Raw genomic sequence first — 19,643 nt, 5'->3', positions numbered from 1 at the left:
GATATCAGTCAAATTCATGAAATTTCACCGAATTTATACGGATTTCGCCGCACTTTCCTGACGTAAAAAACGAAAAACCCCCGATATTCTCCAAGATTTCGAGAAAATAAGATGAGTATGAGATTGCGAAACGATAAATTAACAATTCTAATATATTTTTCGTTTAAAATTGATTAAAAACAATAAAATATTTGCTTAAAATTGTGTTTCTCACTATAAAAAACCCCAAGAAAGGATAAAAAATATCGGAGCTGCGTTCAATTTGGCGGGAAAACGGTGCGTTCAATTAGTTGTCCATGGAGCGCGATTGCGTAATCATTATTTGGACACTTTTTTCCTTGAAAAAACCGATTTTCTGAACCAATTGGTTAAATCTGAAGCTAATAACGAATAAAAGGGTTAAATTTAAGGGAAAATCAATAAATAAATTCATATATTTAACAATGATATTCAAAAATTGAGAGAAAAACAACAAAAACAACAAAAAAAGTGTCCGGAGATTCTTTAAATATCATCGGCATCCAAATTATCATCGCTACCGCCGTCCCCATATCCTTCTCCATTATCAAAGTAAGCCGAGATGTAATCGTTATCCTCCTCCTGATTGTCATCATCTGATAATGGATTCTCCTCCTCTTCTGCCGCGGATTTTTCACTGCCAGAGTCTTTCTGAAATTAAGATATGATTTTTTTCCAATTATTTTCATTAAAATGTAGTGATTTATCTGAAAATAGCTCCTATTTTAGTTGAAACAATTGAAAAACCACTCAAAAATCGTCTGAAAATTAGAAATTTCCAACTTTCGAACATTTTTTGAGCAGTTTTCCAAATGTTTCAACTAAAATTAAATTTTATTTTCAGAAATAAAGGGACGAGAAAACTCTAGATTCATCAAAAGATATGCCAATTTTGATGAGAAAATATTTTTTTTTTGCAATTCATGAGGAATAACCCGAAATTATTGAAAATTTGATTATTTTTCTCGAAAAAACGAAAAATTTCGATTTTTAGTTTTCTCGTCATTTTCCGTGCATTTCTTCTACTTATTTACTTCGATTTTTCTGAAAATTATTTTTCGATTTTTTCTGAAAAAAAAGTGCTAAAAAATGCCCTGTCCCATATAAAATGTCAAAAATCTGAAATTAAAATATCTATTACATCATTATCAGCCTTCTCATCGTCATCATCATCATCCTTATTCTGTGCTTCTTTTTCTTCCAATTTTTTCAACTTCTCCTTGATCATCGAATCGTCATTGGCGACTTTTCGTCGTTTTGCCAAAGATTCCTTGGATTTCGAGCTAGCTCGGCGCCAAATGAGCTCATTCGGCATATGGGACATATCTAAAATGGATTTTATGAATTTGAAAAGGTTAAAAAATCGCCTTAAATTCAGAAAAAGCGCTACAGAAAATAGAAAAATTCAATCTTTTTTTGGCTAATTTCCTCGAACTCTCCGACCAATCAGCATCTTCCAACTCCGCCCATTCCATCTGATTGGTTGAAAAATGGGCGGAGCAAATCGCTGATTGGCCGCTCTTCTCATTTAGCCAAAAAGTTGAATTTTCAAATTTTTTTTTTGTTTTTTCTGAAATTGAGACACAATTTCACCTAGATTTCCGTACCAATGCTAAGCTTTTCCCTCTTAATATTCGAATATTTATCCAAATAACGCTTAATTTCGTCGTCTTTCTCTGCTTCAATAAAGAACTGTGAATCACGCATTCGTTGATCAAGTTCAACTTTTAAACGGGATACGTAGAGCATGTCAGTCGTCATTTCAAGTGGAACGGGGTCATGTTGCACTTTCTGAAAAATACAAATTTCATTAAAATACTGATTTTCAAAGATTTCAAGTAAATTTAGGACTAGTTCAGTTGAAGAATTGGCTTCTTTTTTTTTGGATTCTGGAAGGAATTCGAAAAAACGAGAAATTTCTGCTAAAACTACGGTACCCGGTCTCGACACGACAAACTTGTTAAATGCAAAAAGGTGTGCGCCTTTAAAGAGTACTGTAATTTCAAACTTTTTACGCAATTTTCATATATTTTTCTTAGTTTTTCGATAAAAATATATTTATTAACAAACTGAAATATTAGAGTAATAAAAACAATAAAATGTTTACAAATCGAGAGAAAAAAATCGATAAAAATTCCGCAGAAACGAAAGTTTGAAGCTACAGTAATCTTTAAAGGCGCACACCTTTTCTGAACTAATAAAAAATTGCCGTGTCGAGACCAGACACTTTGACACTTTGACGGAAAAGTCGCAAAATTGGGTGATAAAATTATGGTTTTTTATTCAATTTTTCCAGATTTTTTTTCAAAAAATTTCAAATTCTTATTCCGGTGCTCCACAGCCCGTACCGGATACAACTGTGGCGGCTCATTCTTCTGCTGTGACATCATTTTCGCCATATCGTATCGAGCGATTCCCAACGCGTTGGCGACACTACGCATAGTGTTCGAAGATCCGCCACCACGTCCTCTTCCGCTCATCTGGAATTTCAAAAGGTTTTTAATCATTTTGAAGCGTGCGCCTTTAAGCCCCGGTTACTGTAGACTGGTCTAGCTCCATTACAGTAACCCAGTTTGTCTTAAAATTCCCAAAATAGTTTTATATTCAGAGAAACCACAACAAAATCGTTTTTTTTTTCATTTTGGCAAAATTTCCAATTTTAATTCCTTCCAAAATGAGAATCAGCGTCTTCGAACTCCGCCCACTCCGTTTGATTGGTTGAAAAATGGGCGGAGCAAATCGCTGATTGGTCGCAGTGCTCATTTTGGAGGAAATTAATTAGCCAAAAATGAAAAATCGAGTTTTTAAAAGTTGGATTTTTTCAGTTTCCGTTTGTGGCTTTTTTCTGAAGTCTATTTTGAATTTTTTTGAATTTTTAGGTATTTTTCTCAGAAATATTGATTATTCATATAAATCTCTGGTATTTTTTATATTCCACACAATTTTCGAATTTTATTTCGTGAAATGTGGTTTTTCAGTTTTTGAATTTTTTTACCCAGAAAATCTTGATTGATTTCTCAGCAAAAAAGCTCAAAGTCTTTAATATTCTAAATTAAATCCAAAAAGCTTATTTTTTAATCTAAAAAAATCGGATTTTGGTTTTATATCGATTATTTTAAACTTTTTTTCATTTTTCCAAAAAAAAAATTTTGTTTTTGGAAATTTGGTTTTTTTCCGATCAAAAAACATCAAATTTCCCCCAATTTCTTTTTTTTTGAAAATTTTGATTTTTTTTGAATAAAAGTATAATTTTAAAAAAAGTATAGAAGCAATAAAAATGCGGTAAAACTTTTTAAAAAAGGCTAGCAAAAAAAATAGAAAATTATAGATTTTTATGCACGAAATGTCGAATTACAAGGTCTAAATAACAAAAAAAAATTCACCTTATGTCGACGAAAAAAAAACAAGAAATAAATGAAAAAAAACAGAGAAGAATATTGGAAAAAGTGATACCAATCGATGCTAGAAAAAAAAAGAAAGATGGTGAAAAACTCTAAAATCCTACAAAACTAATATAATATAACAGTAAAATGAAAAAATTGAGTCTAGAAAAAAAAAAGAAATTCGAAGAGATCCGGTCGCACAGAAAAAAATCAGAAAAAAAATATTAGTGAAATTTGGTTTTTTTTCTGGCATTTTATTATTTTTTTAATTGGATTTTCTAAATTTTTATGCACTTTGTCACAGAAAATGCTCCATGTAGTCAAAAATTTCACATTTTCACATTGAAAAATCATTTTTTTTACTGCGACAAAGCTATTCAAAGTTTAGAAAAGTCTATTTTTTCAAAAATTGAGAGAAAAAATTTGAAACTTCAGAAAAAAGAGCAAAACATGTGCAATTTCCCCATTTTTTCGCCAGAATTTCAAAAATAAAATTTCACAAATTATTCATCATTTTTCTTCTTTTCCTCGTCCTTCTTCTTCTTCTCACTCTCCTTATTCCAATTTTCGAGACCTTTCGGAAGTTCAACATTTTCATCGAGTCCTCCGGTACCTGAGACCATTTCCTCGTACGTATTCTTCTCAACAAATGGTCTTTTTCCAACAAGTTCAATCATATCTTCACGATTAAGAATCTCTTTTTCAAGAAGTCTCAATGCGACTCGTTCAATATCACTTCTCTTTTCCAATAATAGATCACGGGTTCGGCGAAGTGCGTTCATTACGAGATCTCGGACCTGGAAATGTTAAAATTTTTAATATTCTAAATTTTCTACATTTTTTTTTCTACATTTCGAAACGCCAAAAAAAAAACGTTCTAGAAAATTTTTTGAAATTAGTGTTTTCATGAATTTTAAAAACATTTTTCAGAAAAAACATTTTCCAGGACCAGAAAATTTTGAAATTTTATTTGAACGCATCATTTTTTGAGAAATTTAAAAACTGTAGTTTTTCTCTAGCAACTAAAAATGAATTGAATTTTTGAAAAATTTATTCCGGCAATTTTGAAAATTTTGTATTTTTTAATCGAATATAGTTTTGGGTGATTTTTTAAATTGGATTTTTCGGTTAAAGTCAAATTTTCGCGCAAACGATTTTTTCCGGCAAATCAGCAATTTTCTGGAAGTTAAAATTTCCGGCAAATTGGCAAATTGTCGGAATTGAGAATTTCCGGCAATTTGGCAAATTGGCAAATTGACGGAATTGAAAATTTCCGGCAAATCGGCAAATTGCCGGAATTGAAAATTTCCGGCAAATCGGCAAATTACCGGAATCTAAAATTTCCGGCAAATCGGCAAATTGCTGAACACTATAATTTCCGGCAAATCGGCAAATTACCGGAATTGAAAATTTCCAGAAAACTGGCAAATTGCCGGAATTTAAAATTTTTGCCAAACGGCAAATTGCCGGAATTGAACATTTCCGGCAAATCGGCAATTTACCGGAATTGAAAATTTCCGGCAAACCGGAAAATTGCCGGAATTGACAATTTCCGGAAAATTGGCAAACTGCTGAAAATTAAAATTTCCGGCAAATCGACAGATTACCGGAAATTAAATTTCCGGCAAATAGGCAAATTGCCGGAATTAAAAATTTCCGGTAAATCGGCAAGTCCGCCCACAGATTATAAATTAATTTTGAATTAAAATTTTCAAAATATTGCCATTTTTCTGAAAACTATCAGAAAATATCATTTTTCTTCGATTTTTTCCAATTTTTTCGTAGAAAAAAACTAATTTTCTACCAAAATCCTACCTCCTGATCAATGAGCTGTGCGGTGGCCTCCGAGTACGGTTTATCAAATGCCATTTCTCCCGGAGCTGGTGTCTCAAACGACAACGGTCCGACCTTTTCGCTCATTCCAAACTTGACGACCTGCAAGGAAAAAGGTCTTTGTATTATTGTGTGCAGCAATTGTGCAATGTAATGTATACTACAATAGTAGTATGAATAATAATAATAATAATAATGATACATCCGTAATTTCACACTGCCCGACACCACTGACTGACTCATTCTCTTCCCGCACACTGCCTGGTACCGAATCTTACTATATAAGGAATCCCGACGAACGTTCTAATATCAACCATCTCAACAAACTATGAAGATCATACTTCTTATTCTCATCGCTGCCTGCGTCTCCTCTGATGCTACAAATGATTCGAAGAATGCCGTTCTAGGAGCATCTACATCAACTCAATTGGCCAGTATTATGAATTCACTGCACAATCTTCAAGGAGGGTGAGGTTTTTCTGACTTACAAGGGATAAATCTTTAAATTAAATCTCGGATTTTGATATGGCATAGTAATTAGTAATTTTTTTCGATAAAAGAGTGTTACTGATCAAGGGTGGGAAAACTTTTTCAAAGTCAAGAAATCAATCAATCGAGAATTCTTGATTTTAAATGTCAAGAAAAAATCAAGAAATCAAGAAAAATCAAGAAATTTCATTCGGCTAATATTTTTGAACGAAATTGAAAGAAATAGTTCAATTTTTCAGTCTTAACTTTTTTTTAAACGAATATCAACAGAAGGAACTTCAAAAATTGACAAAACGTGCAAAATTATTCATTTTTCGATAAAGATGTTGTCAATCTTTTTGAATTTCTTTCTGCAATCCTCATTCTTTCAACTGAAATCGGGTTTTATGATGTTTTTTGAGTTATTTTATTCTGAAAATTACAAAAATTGGAAAATAATTCAGCCTAAATTTCGAATTAAAAATTTCTTGAGGAGGGATTCTTGACAAAATGTCAAGAAATCAATCAATCAAGAATGCCCACCCCTGGTGTCGACTTTTCGATTTTTTTCAGAAAATCGAAAAATCGGAAAAGTTTTTTTTTCGATTTTTCAAAAATTAGCTTAATATTTTGGGTTTAGAAGAAATTTCAAGGTTTTTTCTTATCAATATAAGCAAAATTAGATAAAAAATCATATTTTATGGTTAATTTTTGGAACATTTTTTTCGATTTTTCGATTTACCAGAGAATCGAAAAATCGAAAATTTTCGTTTTTCGGTTTCCAATTTTTCGATTTTTCGAATTTCACCGAAAAATCGAAAAGATCGAAAAATGACACCCTTGTTACTGATGACTGCTCCGAGAAATTCAGCTGTACATCTTCACCAATTTCGTTTTGATCTACGAGAATTGCGGGAGAAGAGACGCAGAGTTCTTAACTGATTTCGCATGGCTAAGACTGTGCTGACGTCACATTTATCTGGGAGAAAAATTCCCGCATTTCTTGTAGATCAAGTCGTAATGGGACAGCCTGGCACCACGTGCAGCTTCGGCCAGGTTATTATTTTTTTAATGCCAAAAAACACATTTTAAATATTTAGAAAAAAAAAGTTGTTTTTTTTCAAAAGCTCAAAACAGTAAAAAATACCCTAAACTATACGAGTTTTAGCTCATAACAATCAAGAAAATCAACGTTTTGGAATTTTTTCATGGTATGTAGGACTTTTTTTGGCTTTTTGCACTTTTTCAATAAAAAAATGGAAAAATGGAAAATTTTTTCGGCGGCACATCTGGTTAGGATCGATACTTAAAAAAAAAAATTTTCCGAAAAAAACGTTTTTTTTTCAGAAAATCGGCATTTTGCTTAAAAAATTTTTTTTTAATCGAAATTGATTCAGAAAATTTTTAAAGGGATGAATAAAATAATATTCTCCAAAAATTCCCAAAAATTTAATGGGGTTATTCAAGTAATGTAGCAAAATGTATTAAAATACATTTGTGACGTCAAAAATGTATTTAAATACATGTTTTTTATATACTTGAATAAGGTTGTGACGTAATTTTTCTACACTTTTTAATTTTCCGACACTACTTGAATAACCCCATAAGGAAAAAGGCAAATTTTAAGCAAAAAGTGATTTTTTGAGTGATTTTAAGACATTCATGGTAAAGCAGAAAAGTTCGGTGCATCTATTCACGATAATTTTCTTAATTTCCACCTTTTTACAGCGGTCCAAACGCACAACAGACATACACAGGAGCCCAGTATAATAGGCTGGTGGAAAAGTTTAAAAAGGTGCGGTAATCTCAAATCACCTCGAAAAAATTAGGACACCTTTTTTCAGGAGGTTGACAAAGCAGATGAGCTCGAAGCGGAAAAAAGACAATTAGAAGCAGAAATGGTCAGTTTGAAACGTAATTTCGATAGCCAGTCTGCAGAACTTGTGAAGAGTCAAAATCAAGTTCTGAAACTCGATTTAAACGTGATGAGATTGGAGGCTAAACTAACATCCTCGGACGCGAATCTTGATAGAGCAAAGGACGAAGTTGAGACAGCCAACAGACGTCAGAAAAGAGCAGAAGATGACGCCAAAGATGCTCGTGATGAACTTGAAAAGGAAAAGAACGCCAATAGGGCAAACAAAGCCCTTGTGGATGAATTGCGAAACGCTGCTGCACAGACGACAAACGAAATGAGAAGTCTCCGAAACCGCCTGGATGAATGCAATAATCAGAGAAATGGACAGACGACAACCACAACACAAGATGGTTATCCGTTTGTGTCGAATCAGCAGAATCAGCCAAGAGCATCAAATACTAATCAAGGATTGGACAGAGTTGACGTCATTTTTGTGGTGAGTGCATTTTACTATTTGAAAAATTGCAATTTTCGCGTTTTTTTTCCTCAAAAGGTCACAATCTCCACACAGTTTTGTATACAAAATTTTGTAGCGAAAAAATTCTAGAAATAGCCATTAAATGGGCGGAGTCTGATTCGTTTTGAAGATTTCTCTTTACATGTTTTTTAAAGAGCTCCGGCCATTTTTTGAAACAAATTCAGTTCGAGATGAAAATGCTAGATACCAATAAATGGGCGGGGCCTCTTGGTGGATTTGCTTCCAAGGAGTCATAAGTATCGTTTTTGAGATTTCTCTTTTAAATGCCTTCTTGTACATTTTTGGCCAACAAATTTGCCCGTTTTTCAAAATTGAAACGAAAACATTTCGAAAAGGCCAATAAATGGGCGGGGTCTCTTGGGAAATCTATTTCCACGGAATGAAATCTCCGAAAAACCAAATTTTCGCCTATTTTCTGCCAAAATTGCTTCCTTCCAACTGTTCCTCCTTAAAAATACCTAGTTTTGTAGCGAAAAAACCCCGAAAAAGTCAATAAATGGGCGGGGTCTTTCGGGAAATCTATTTCCACGGAATCTAGTATCCGAAAATCTCAAATTTCAGCCAAATACCAACGGCGACCAAGGAAGCATCCAATTCGGAAATGGCTCGCCAAATAATGGTCGTGGTGGTGGACAATACGTAACTCCACAGCATCTGCTCAACCTGCTTCAGCGTCATTAAGCTATTTATTCGAGTGCCTACATTCTTTGTTTTTCAATCTAATTTATTTGTCCTATTCTTTTCATCTTATTCTTTTTCTGTTTTCTTCTAAATAAATGGTTTCAATCGGGAAAGCAGCTCACACATGTCTTCTGGTATTTGCCTGAACTCTCCATTTTTCACACACTATTTCTCCTTGGCTCTCCTCCCGCCGAAACAAAAACATAATCGACTTCATATGTCAGATAAAGCTGCTCTCTCAGAGCTCTTCAGTCAAACATTCCCCCATCCATTCAATCATGAAATTTCAACTGATTCTTCTTCTTCTTCTTCTCCAAATTCTGATTATTTTCACGGCTCTCAGCGGCTCGGCTCCAGTCAAATGCACATGCAACGTGGATCCGGACACTGGCATTGCGTCGACGATTTGTGAAGGATTGACAGAGGCTCTCGACAAGAAATCGCCGGTTTTAGATTAAATTCGAATACTTTTTGCAACTTTTGCTCCGTCTCAATAAAGCTGTAAAATAAAATAAACCAAACCTGTGAATATGCCATTTGTGTAACTTTCTGTAGATCATCTTGTGCTCCAGTTGTGATTCGTCCGAAGAAGATCTCCTCGGCGACGCGACCTCCGAGTGTCATGCACATTCTGAAAAATTTTTAAAAATTTTGAAAAATATCGAAAAATTAAAGGTTTTCTTTTGCCAACAAAATTTGGCTCTTTTTTTGGTAAAAAATCGCAAAATCGAAAAAAAAACAATATTTTTTGAAATATGCATAATTGAAAAAAATCAGAAATATTGATTTTGAATTGAAAAATTTCAGCTAAAAATTTATCAGTACAGTGAAATCTTTTGGGAAAACATCCTAAATGAAGGGAAAGATTAAAAATTTTCGAAAAAATTCAATTCTCTGAATAAAATATTAAGATTTTTATTATTTGGGGAGAAAAAGTTAAATTAGCTTTTTTCCTATTTGTTTGAGCTTTTTTTTTAAATTTCGAACTAATGTCGACTTATTCCTGGTTCAAAATTATGATTAAAAAAAATTAAATTAAAAAATTTTAGAGTGCATATCCGCCGCCAAAGCTTCATAAAAGTGAAATTTTGGGGACCTTTTTGCTTAAAAATCACGTTTTCGTGATTCAAAAAATTCCAGAAATCACGATTTTGCACAATTTGTAACTACGATCAAGCAATAAGTGTAATATTGTCGGGAAAATCTCATAAAAGCACTTTTTGATACTATAAATATCCAGAAATCACGATTTTAAAGTGTTTCCAATCGCGATTTTGACAGTTTTTAACAGTTTTTTCTTGGAAATTTTTTTGAAAAATAAAAACTTAAAAACTGCATCATCATTACCGATCAAGCAACTGATCCTTTGAATACAAGTATTGCTCCTTCGGCAAATACTGTGCATATCCGAGACCCTTTCCTCGTGGAATAATAGAAACCTTCAACAGAGGATCCGCATGCTGTAGGAACCATCCAGCAATAGCATGCCCAGCTTCATGATAGGCTACAGTCTTCTTCTCCTCTTTCTGCAAAACCTGCGTCTTCTTCTCCATTCCAGCGACGACTCGTTCGATGGCTTGTTCGAAATGTTTATTTGAAATCTCGTGATTCGCATCTCTCGCCGCAATCAGCGCAGCCTCATTGCACACATTCGAAATGTCGGCTCCAGAGAATCCTGGTGTATGGGCGGCGAGTTTTCGTGAAAGCACAGTCTTGTCGAGGGAAGTCCGAAGTGGTCCAAGATGAACTCTAAAGATTGAAGCACGACCTTTGATATCTGGAACTGGAACATAGATCTGTCTATCAAAGCGACCAGGTCGGAGGAGTGCCGAATCGAGAATATCCACACGATTCGTGGCGGCAATCACAATGACCGACGATTCATCAGTTGTGAATCCATCCATCTCAACGAGAAGCTGATTCAGAGTATTCTCTTGTTCAGAGTGTCCACCCATTCCACCTTTTCCACCACGTTTTCTTCCAACTGCGTCAATTTCATCAATAAATAGAATGCACGGAGAGTTCTTTCTAGCCATTGAGAACATGTCACGGACTCTTGCAGGTCCTACTCCGACGAACATTTCCAGGAATTCGGATCCCGATACAGTGATGAATGGAACATTTGCCTCGCCGGCGGTTGCCTTCGCGAGAAGTGTCTTTCCGGTTCCAGGAGGTCCTGTTAGAATGGCTCCTTTCGGAATTTTCGCGCCAAGATCCTTGTACTGCTGGGGGTTCTTCAGGAAATTCACAAACTCCATAATTTCGATTTTTGCCTCTTCACAACCGGCAACATCGGCGAACTTCACCTTGATATCTTCTCGATTAATGACTCTAGCCGTGCTTTGTCCGAATCCACCAAACATTCCACCGAGTCCACCTCCACCAGCTCTTCCGGCTCCGCCAGCTGCTCCACCGCCTTTCAGCATTCGATAGATGTAATAGCCGAAGAGAAGAGGGAATGCGACGCTGATGAGGTTTGGGATTTCGCGTTTGCTGAAAAAAAAAGGTTTTTAATTGAAGTTTGGGGGAGTTTTAATGTAAAAATGCCTGAAAAATTGGATTTTTTCAAATTTTTAGTGCAGAAAATCAGAAAAATCAGAATTTTAAAAGAATTTTAGTGCGAGAAATCAGCTAAATTGCGTTTTTTTTTGAATTTTTGTGCAAAAATTCAACAAAATTGATATTTGTTGGAATTTTAGTGCAAAAAAATCAGAAAAATCGGATTTTTTTTTGGAATTTTTAGGCAAAACACAGCCTAACTGCGATTTTTTAAATTTTTTCTGCAAAAATTCAGCAAAATTGATATTTGTTGAAATTTTAGTGCAAAAAAATCAGAAAAATCGGATTTTTTTGGAATTTTAGTGCAAAAAATTGGCTAAATTGAGTTTTTTTTGGAATTTTAGTGCAACAAATCAGCAAAATTTTTTTTTTTGAATTTTTTGGCAAAAAATCAGAAACATCGGATTTTTTAAAAGACTTTTAGTGCAAAAATTCAGCAAAATTGAGATTTTCTCGAATTTTTAGGCAAAAAACAGCCTAACTGCGTTTTTTTAAAAATTTTTCTGCAAAAAACCAGCAAAATTAATTTTTGTTTTTGAAATTTTCAGGCAAAAAATCAGAAAAATCGGATTTTTTTTTTGAAATTTTAGTGCAAAAAACGAGCAAAAAGCAACTTTTTCCATAATTTTTGTGCAAAATTTTCATTTTCAGTGACTTTCTGAAGGTTTTCACTTTAAAAACAAAATTTTAACTACAAAAAATGTGAAAAATTAAAAGTTTTTCTGAATTTTCATGCAAAAATTATAACTTTTCCCATTTCCCAGAGCTTTTTCTTTAAGAAAATCGGGGGTTTTTTCTTTTTTTCTCTAATTTTTCTTGAAATGGAGTGATTTTTGCAGAAATCCTTACAAATTGAATTCAGATTTATATAAAACCGGAATTTGTCGATCAGCATCATACTGGAGATGATGCTGAGCAGCTCCGAGGCTCCGTTCGAAGCTATCCACACTTCCGATGTTGAAATAGCACGTTTGCTGAAAGAAAAAAATTCATTTTTTCACGAATTTCAGTGCAAAAACTAAAAAACTAACTCCTGCATACTTTCCAGACGAGCTAACAATTCGAACCCATCGCTTATCAACTACTTCAAGTCTCTCGACAAGTCCAGCTTCCAGGAAATCACTGTAAAACTCCTTCCAGGAAATTTCACGATACGACTGATAATCCATAAAGGCGTAGAGAGCGAGCAGAATTCCAACTGAAACGGCAATTTGTTGCCATCCTCCTGGGCTGAAAATTGGAGGAATTAGATTGATTTTAAGGGGTTTTAGAGGTTTTCTCCGTTTTTTTAAAGGTGGACTACGCTCAGTGGGTAAATTGCTTTAAAACGCGCCTATGGGGTCACATTGACCGAATATCATGATATTAAAATTCAAAAAAATTTTCCAGATTTTATATGATTTTTTGAAAATTGGAAAAATCACAGTTTTCACCTAATTATTTTTGAATTTCCGCCAATTGAATTTGTTCGGTGGAGCGCACTTGCATTATTTTTATTTATTAATTTTATTTATTCTCGTTATTTGACTGATTTTCTTCATTTTCTATGTTTTTTCCTCGGAAAATGGAAGAAATAAAAAAGACAAATGCAACATTTTTGTTAAAAAGTAATTGAAAATGAGTAAAACTGTGATATTCTGAGTTCCGACGGCAACAAGCCTGAAATTAGTATATTTCACAGTTTTACTCATTTTCAATTACTTTTTAACAAGAATTTTGCATTTGTCTTGTTTATTTCTTCCATTTTCCGAGGAGAAAACATAGAAAATGAAGAAAATCAGTCAAAGAACAAGAATTTAAAAAAATTAATTGATAAAAATACTGCAAGCACGCTCCACCGAACAAATCCAATTGGCGGAAATTCAAAAATAATTAGGTGAAAACTGTGATTTTTCCTATTTTCAAAAAATCATATAAAATCTAGAAAATTGTTTTGATTTTTTTCACATCGATATTTGGAATGAGAAGAAAATTTGGAGACATTTGAAAATATTTTCCAGATTTCGGTACCCCACTTTTAAATCTTAGAAAAGGTAAATGTGCTCAAAAGAGGCACCACGTTTTCAAGATCTAGCCGGAAACGAGATCTACGAAAAGGAGGTCTACATTTTCAGGATCTGGCACCATGCCAACTGCGGTTTTCGCAGTCTACTCGAAGAAAAAGCAACGATGCTCCGATATTACGCATCGCACGTTGTTTAGTCAGAAAAACCTTTTTTGAATAAAAACTTCTGAAAAACGCTAAACAACTCGCGATGCGTAATATCGGAGCATCGTTATTTCGATTTTCTTCGAGAAAACTGCGAAAACTGCACTTGGCACGGTGCCAGATCCTGAAAACGTAGATCTTCTTCTCGTAGATCTTGAAAACGTGGTGCCCCGCTCAAAAACATCGTGGGCGGAGCAAAAAACCGTGCCAGAATTGCAAAAATGGGCGTTTTTTTGTTTTTTTTTTCTCGGAATTTTTTTTCAACGATTTGGAAAATTCGTGATTTCATTAAATTTTGAATTTTATTGAAATGATTCCGAAATCCCGAATTTTCGATTTTTGAAAATCTGGAAAAATGGAGAAAATGCTAAAAACGCCAATTTTTGCAACTCTGGCACGGTTTTTGCTCTGCCAATAAAACTTTTTAAAAAAACTGCTAATTTTAGCTAAAATCACCAATTTATTTTAAAAATATTGGATTTTACAAGTTTTTTCCGGATCTTTGGGACAATTTTTGCCAAAAAGTTCAAAATACGGCCCGGGAAACCTGTAAAAGTCAATTTTTTGAAATACTCCAAAGAAATTCGACTAGAAATGATTTCCGGGGCTTCTCCGAGACTTCAATAAACAAAATAACGTGGTGAAAAGCATCTAAATGATGATAATTTGGGCGAAATTTCAGATTTTAGCCAAAATTAGCCGATTTTTGTGTCTATTCCTCCTCACAATTGATTAAACGGATTATTATCCTCTCCCTTATTTCCTTTGCTGTCCTTTTTGTCAGAAGATGATGAAGATTCTGGAAAAAACTTCGAATTAATGATAATTTCCCTCTGAAAACCTTTATTATCCGTCGATGCTTCCTTCCTGAAGAACTTTTTCAAATCATTTGGTTTCGAGGCGAAATATCGAATTGTCTGCTGTACTTGATTGAAGAATCGCTCTTCAAATCGCTGATCTTTTGCGAGAAGATGCAGAACTTCTTGTTGTTTTAGCACGGATTTCTGCAAAAAAATTCAGAATTTTCAGTATACTGGCAGGCGGTAATATTACATCATCTTTGGCTACTGCTGAAAATGAGCTGACTGAAAATTGGCGGGAATTGACAGATTTGAAGCATGATTCGACCGAATTTCTCAGCTGCTTCGGCGTTTTTCGGTATAATCGCCACATTTCTGCAATAGAATTTAATTATCATAATCATGCACTGCGCAAACAGTGAGAGATGACGAAATCTTCGATTTTAAGATTGAGGAACGAGGGAAAAAATTAAAAACAACCAAATTTCAGCCGTTTTCTACTTTTTCGAATATTTTTTCTCGAGAAAAATGTTTAAAATTATGCAAAATACAAGGAAAAACCATAAAGCTTCAAAAATACTGAGCACTTTTTAGAAAATAGCAAGCGCGCTCCATCGCACAAGACAATGCGCGCGTCGTTTGAAATTAGTTTCCAGTGCACAGAGCCATGACGCAAAAGTGAACGATTAGTTTGCGAAAGTACTTTGAGAAATTTTGGAAAGAAATTGGCAAAAAAAACGTTGTGAAATTAAAAATCAATGTGAATTTCCATGGAAAACAGGCATTTTTTGGGCAAATGTTTTTTTTTTGAGAAACTGACGGTATTGGTAGATTTTCAGTGTGGATAATCTATGGATTTTATTATATACTGAATTAAAATTCATTAAATAGTGTAAAAACATAATAAAATTGTGAAAATCAAACCGGAATCACGGGAAATTTGATTCAAAACATTGAAATTCGATGACGAAATAAACAAAGGTCTTACTGTAGTTTTTAAAGGCGCAAGCACATTATCCTCCTTGAGACTTGAAGCGAAAACGCTTGAAACTCAAATATTTGCAAAAACATTAATTTTTCCGGATATAAATTGTATAAATTGTTTTTCCTTAATTTTAAACGAAAATTTCAATTATTCGACGATTAAAAATAACGAAAATTTAAAAATATTGATTTTTCTAATTTAAAAAACTTTATTTTTCAGAATTTTCGAGAAAAATGGATGTTAATGAAGAACTCCCGACTTGCCCTGTGTGCCAGGAAGAATTTGGTGAAAAATATCCCAATTTTTATTGTAAAACAAGCACATTTTTATTTTCAGATGATCAAAAGGCTCCATTCATCATATCTTGTGGCCATTCTCTATGCGAAACTTGCATTGTGCACTTGAAAAGCGATTATTCTGACGCATATGGATCTGGTGGCCAGACACAATGCCCGACATGCCGCGTATGGCTTAAATATATTGATATCTGTTTAAAAATAAAATAATTTCAGGCCGTGGTTAGCAAGGAGAAGCGAACAAAAAACTTTGCATTGACAAGTTTTAAAAATATTCATATTTCCCGAAAAAAACTATTTTTCAGATGCTGTGACCATGATCCAAAAGCTTCGTGAGAAGCCAAAGAAGCCTGCAAATGCAGTGGACTGCACTCAATGCACCAAATACGACAACGAATCGGAGTAGGCCTCTTTTAATTAGAAATAACAAAAAAATTCAATTTCCAGCATGTTCGTCTGCCGCAATTGCGTCACTGATGCCTTCAAATACGACGTCGTGGAGAATTTGGGTGCCGAGGTCCGGAAAATATCCAATTTCAAAAAAAAAAAAAAAATTGAAAAATGATTTTTTAAGGTGGATTTGGATATCAAATCGTTGGCGCTTTGTGGAAGTTGTGCACTGCGATCTCATGTCACACAGGGCCACGAGACTGTGGCTTATTTCCCGGTTGCGGTATATTTAAAAAATTTATTTGTAAAGAAAAGACTTAAAATTGTAAATTTTCAGTCCGGAATGAACTTCGCAAGCCAGCTTACAAGTATTTCTCTTCTGAGAATTGAGCTCGAATCGTCGTTTGGGCTCACCAATGCGTGGTATGCTCGGTTTGCATCGACATATAAGACATTCCACACGGTGATTTTGATTTGATATTTGAAATCGATGTGCGCGGTCAAAATTTCGATTTTTCGGATATTTTCAGAGATAATCTAGGAGAAAAAATGGAAGAATACTATGAATTTATCAAAAAAAAAAGTGGATTTCGATTTAAAAAACTAATTTTTCTTCGGAAATTAGTGAAAATTCAATTTTTTTTCCTCGGAACACGAAAAATCGTTTAAAAAAATCGAAAAATTTTGATTTTTGAAAATATTTGGTGACAAAATCTTTGAAGAAGTTTTCTGTTGCTTTTCGTGATTTTTACGGAAAAATGACGTTAAAAATGCATTTAAAAACAATTTTTTCATCAATTTCGACATAAAACAATTGAAATTCGAATTTTTTGAATTTTCCAGTTTTGCCGCCATGTATACCTAACGAGACCGATAATTTGGAGGCGGAGCACATTTCCACGTTGATTTTTAAATTTTAAGGCGCATTTTTCTGCGTCTCCATATTATTTTTTCAATCAATAATCAAATAATTCCAGGAGCTCGACAAGATGACGGATATGATGAGAAAAAGCAAGTCTAGTGATGTCCAAGAGGAGTTTTCCAAGAGAATTGATCAGGAAATCAAAAGAATGTCAGATTATGTACAGTCTGTGTGCTTGGAAATTGCCAATAAGGACAAGGAATATCAAGTAAAAAATCGTCATTTTTGCGTCAAAAATACGGTTTTGGGTCTCGAAACGAAAGATTTTTGCTGGATTCGAAATGGTGTGCGCCTTTAAATAGTACTGTAATTTTTGTGAATTTTGAACAAATTGACAGAAAAAGTATGGGAAAAACATCGATTTTTCTTCGTTTTTCTGTCGAAAAAAATTCCTGTAATTTCACTTTTTGGAATTTTTTTTCGACAGAAAAACGATGAAAAATCGATGTTTTTCCCATACTTTTTTTGTCAATTTATTCAAAATTTACAAAAATTACAGTACTCTTTAAAGGCGCACACCTTCTCGCCTTCAACAAAAATCTTTCGTGTTGAGACCTGATACCGTAGTTTCGCGCAAAATTTCGCGACTGAGTAATAAATTAAATTTCAGAAATCATTCACTGCTCTCGTGGCCATCAACAAAAAGGACGAGGAGACGAAATGCCAAGAGCCCGTCGAGAAAATTTTTGAGCTCACGTGCAGCGAGTGTATGACCAAGCAGACCGTCGAAAGGTTCTTTAACTCATTTTTTGGATATTTTGGAGCCGATTTTCACAGAAAATTGAAATATTTGGAGCGTCTGCTGAGCATTTTTCGTTATTTTCAATTTAATTGACTGTTTTTTTTTAATTTCTAAAAAATATTCACAATAAAACTCAAAAAACTGAAATTTTCAGCCTGAAATTGTATGTATATTTTTTATTTGCAGCAAAAAAAGATTTTCTATTTTTTCAGACATTTTTTCCGCAAAAAATCGAGTTTTTGGCCAATTTCCGAGAAAATTTGCGCGGGAGTTCAAAAATAATTAACTTTTCTGCAAAATCAAAAAAAAAATCAATATTTTTTCCATACAGATTCCGCTGCTGCAAAACATGCATTGAAGTCGTCGGAAAACTCGTTGACAATCTTCTCGAAACAACTGAAATCGACGCAGTTGACCTTGAAACTCTGCCGATTTGCACGAATTGTATCGTCGATCATCATCATTCTGACGGCGAGCACAAGACTGTCAGATATTCTCAAGTTCAGGTAAAAACTTAATTTTACACCTAAAAAGACCAAAAATTTCTCAAAAAACGCGTATTTTCAGAACTTGCAGAAGTAAATTTTTATTTAATTATCACAATTTCTTACATTTTCGGTCGCAATGCACAAAAATCGACCAAAATGTGTAGTAAAATGTGATAAATAAATGAAAACTGACTTCTGCAAGTTCTGACTTTGTAAAGCTTTCAAAATTTGAGGTTTTAGCAAGAAAAAATGTATTTTCCCAATTTTTAAAACCGACATAATTTATAAAGAAAAAGAAAAATTCGGTAATTTTGGGTAATTTTGTGAACCAGCCTTTATTACGAGAACACAAAATTCTGATAATACAGCATATTTGACGCGCAAAATATCTCGAAGCGAAAACTACAGTAATTCTTTAAATTACTACTGTAGCGTTTGTATCGATTTACGGAAATCATTTATTAAAGCACACTTCGAACAGAAAATTGATTCGAAAATCGAGCCCGTAAATCAACACTACAGTAGTCTTTTAAAGAATTACTGTAGTTTTTGCTTCGAGATATTTTGCGCGTCAAATATGTTGTACAATACGCATTCTCAGAATTAAATGTTCCCATAATAAGAGAAATAATTAATCTTTTTTTTCAGGAAGCCTACACCTCGCTCAAGGTTTTCTCGAAAGTTGAAAAGCATAAAGATGAGATTAATATCAAATTTTCGGCTCTTCTTGACACCTTCAAACATTATATCACACAGTTGGAAGGATATGATGACGTGGGTTTCAATTAAATAATTATCTGAAATATTTAAAAATGTTCAGAAAATCACCAAGATGTCGAAAATCGCAATGGAAAGTCGTGGACATCCGGAACAAGCGGAGGTTGTCAAGGGATTTCAGAACGAGTTGGAGAAGGTTCGGAAACAAGCCTGCCGGGGTTTTCGATTTTTTGAAAAACCGAAAAGTGAAAAATTTTGCGGTCAAATTTGCTCAAAAAAGTGCAATTTCTGTTTTTTTGTATGAAATACGCGTAAACCGTAATAAAAAATATTGCATTCTTGATGAGAAATTCCGATTTTGAAGTTTTTTCAGATTTTTTTTCGGTTTTGCTCAACAAAAAAAAAAAACCGAAAAATCGAAAATTTGTTCGGAAAAGTAAAGAAAGATTATAAGAAAATTTACCATTTTCAGGCGGACCACGCAATTTCTTCTCTCCAATCGAATGCTGATATGAGCCAGACTGTCGTCAGAATGCAGCAGAAACGCCTCGACGCAGTGGAGAATGAGTTTGGAACTACTAGCGACGCATAATTATCCGACTGAGAAATGCTCAAGTTTTAAAGCTATGAATTTTATATTTAAATGAGTTTTCGAATTTTTCGGTCTGTATAACAACTTGAATAAATTAAAAAGTTGAGAACATTTCAATCATGGATTTTCCTGGCAATGGCAACTGCAGAGACGAGCGATAGCGG

At 33.9% G+C, this 19,643-nt stretch overlaps 4 protein-coding genes and 1 non-coding gene across 5 annotated transcripts; 3 read left to right on the top strand and 2 right to left on the bottom strand.

The window, feature by feature from the left end:
• Window positions 1–138: 138 nt before the first annotated feature.
• Window positions 139–2,501, bottom strand: Y47G6A.9 (DNA-directed RNA polymerase III subunit). Its single transcript, NM_058766.5, has 4 exons — window positions 2,367–2,501; window positions 1,626–1,809; window positions 1,160–1,344; window positions 139–669 (listed from the first exon to the last, which is right to left on the bottom strand). The coding sequence occupies exons 1-4, from the start codon at window positions 2,496–2,498 to the stop codon at window positions 505–507; spliced, it is 666 nt and encodes a 221-aa protein (NP_491167.2). The 5' UTR covers window positions 2,499–2,501; the 3' UTR covers window positions 139–504.
• Window positions 2,502–3,337: 836 nt separating this feature from the next.
• spg-7 (AFG3-like protein spg-7) lies at window positions 3,338–14,722 on the bottom strand. Its single transcript, NM_058764.6, has 9 exons — window positions 14,601–14,722; window positions 14,389–14,551; window positions 14,274–14,346; window positions 12,370–12,568; window positions 12,188–12,312; window positions 10,127–11,272; window positions 9,302–9,410; window positions 5,217–5,336; window positions 3,338–4,198 (listed from the first exon to the last, which is right to left on the bottom strand). Exons 1-9 carry the CDS (start codon window positions 14,718–14,720, stop codon window positions 3,905–3,907), a joined length of 2,349 nt encoding a protein of 782 aa, NP_491165.2. The 5' UTR covers window positions 14,721–14,722; the 3' UTR covers window positions 3,338–3,904.
• Y47G6A.15 (DUF148 domain-containing protein) lies at window positions 5,554–8,889 on the top strand. The gene is made up of 4 exons (NM_001026590.8): window positions 5,554–5,702; window positions 7,431–7,497; window positions 7,547–8,056; window positions 8,660–8,889. The coding sequence occupies exons 1-4, from the start codon at window positions 5,563–5,565 to the stop codon at window positions 8,777–8,779; spliced, it is 837 nt and encodes a 278-aa protein (NP_001021761.1). The 5' UTR covers window positions 5,554–5,562; the 3' UTR covers window positions 8,780–8,889.
• Y47G6A.36 lies at window positions 9,078–9,196 on the top strand. The gene has a single exon (NR_101539.1). It is a non-coding gene; the product is annotated as an Unclassified non-coding RNA Y47G6A.36 (non-coding RNA).
• Y47G6A.14 (RING-type domain-containing protein) lies at window positions 13,667–19,584 on the top strand. The gene is made up of 14 exons (NM_058763.11): window positions 13,667–13,732; window positions 15,552–15,617; window positions 15,669–15,796; window positions 15,845–15,890; window positions 15,934–16,030; window positions 16,076–16,145; window positions 16,203–16,301; window positions 16,356–16,481; window positions 16,996–17,148; window positions 17,551–17,672; window positions 18,014–18,188; window positions 18,819–18,944; window positions 18,991–19,083; window positions 19,360–19,584. Exons 2-14 carry the CDS (start codon window positions 15,566–15,568, stop codon window positions 19,477–19,479), a joined length of 1,407 nt encoding a protein of 468 aa, NP_491164.2. The 5' UTR covers window positions 13,667–13,732; window positions 15,552–15,565; the 3' UTR covers window positions 19,480–19,584.
• The last annotated feature ends 59 nt before the right edge of the window (window positions 19,585–19,643 follow it).

This window comes from Caenorhabditis elegans, chromosome I, assembly GCF_000002985.6.
Source record: "Caenorhabditis elegans chromosome I".
In the NCBI taxonomy this organism is placed as follows: Eukaryota; Metazoa; Nematoda; class Chromadorea; order Rhabditida; family Rhabditidae; genus Caenorhabditis; species Caenorhabditis elegans.
Note: the sequence above shows the minus strand (reverse complement) of the source record. Positions and strands in the feature narration are given on the sequence as shown.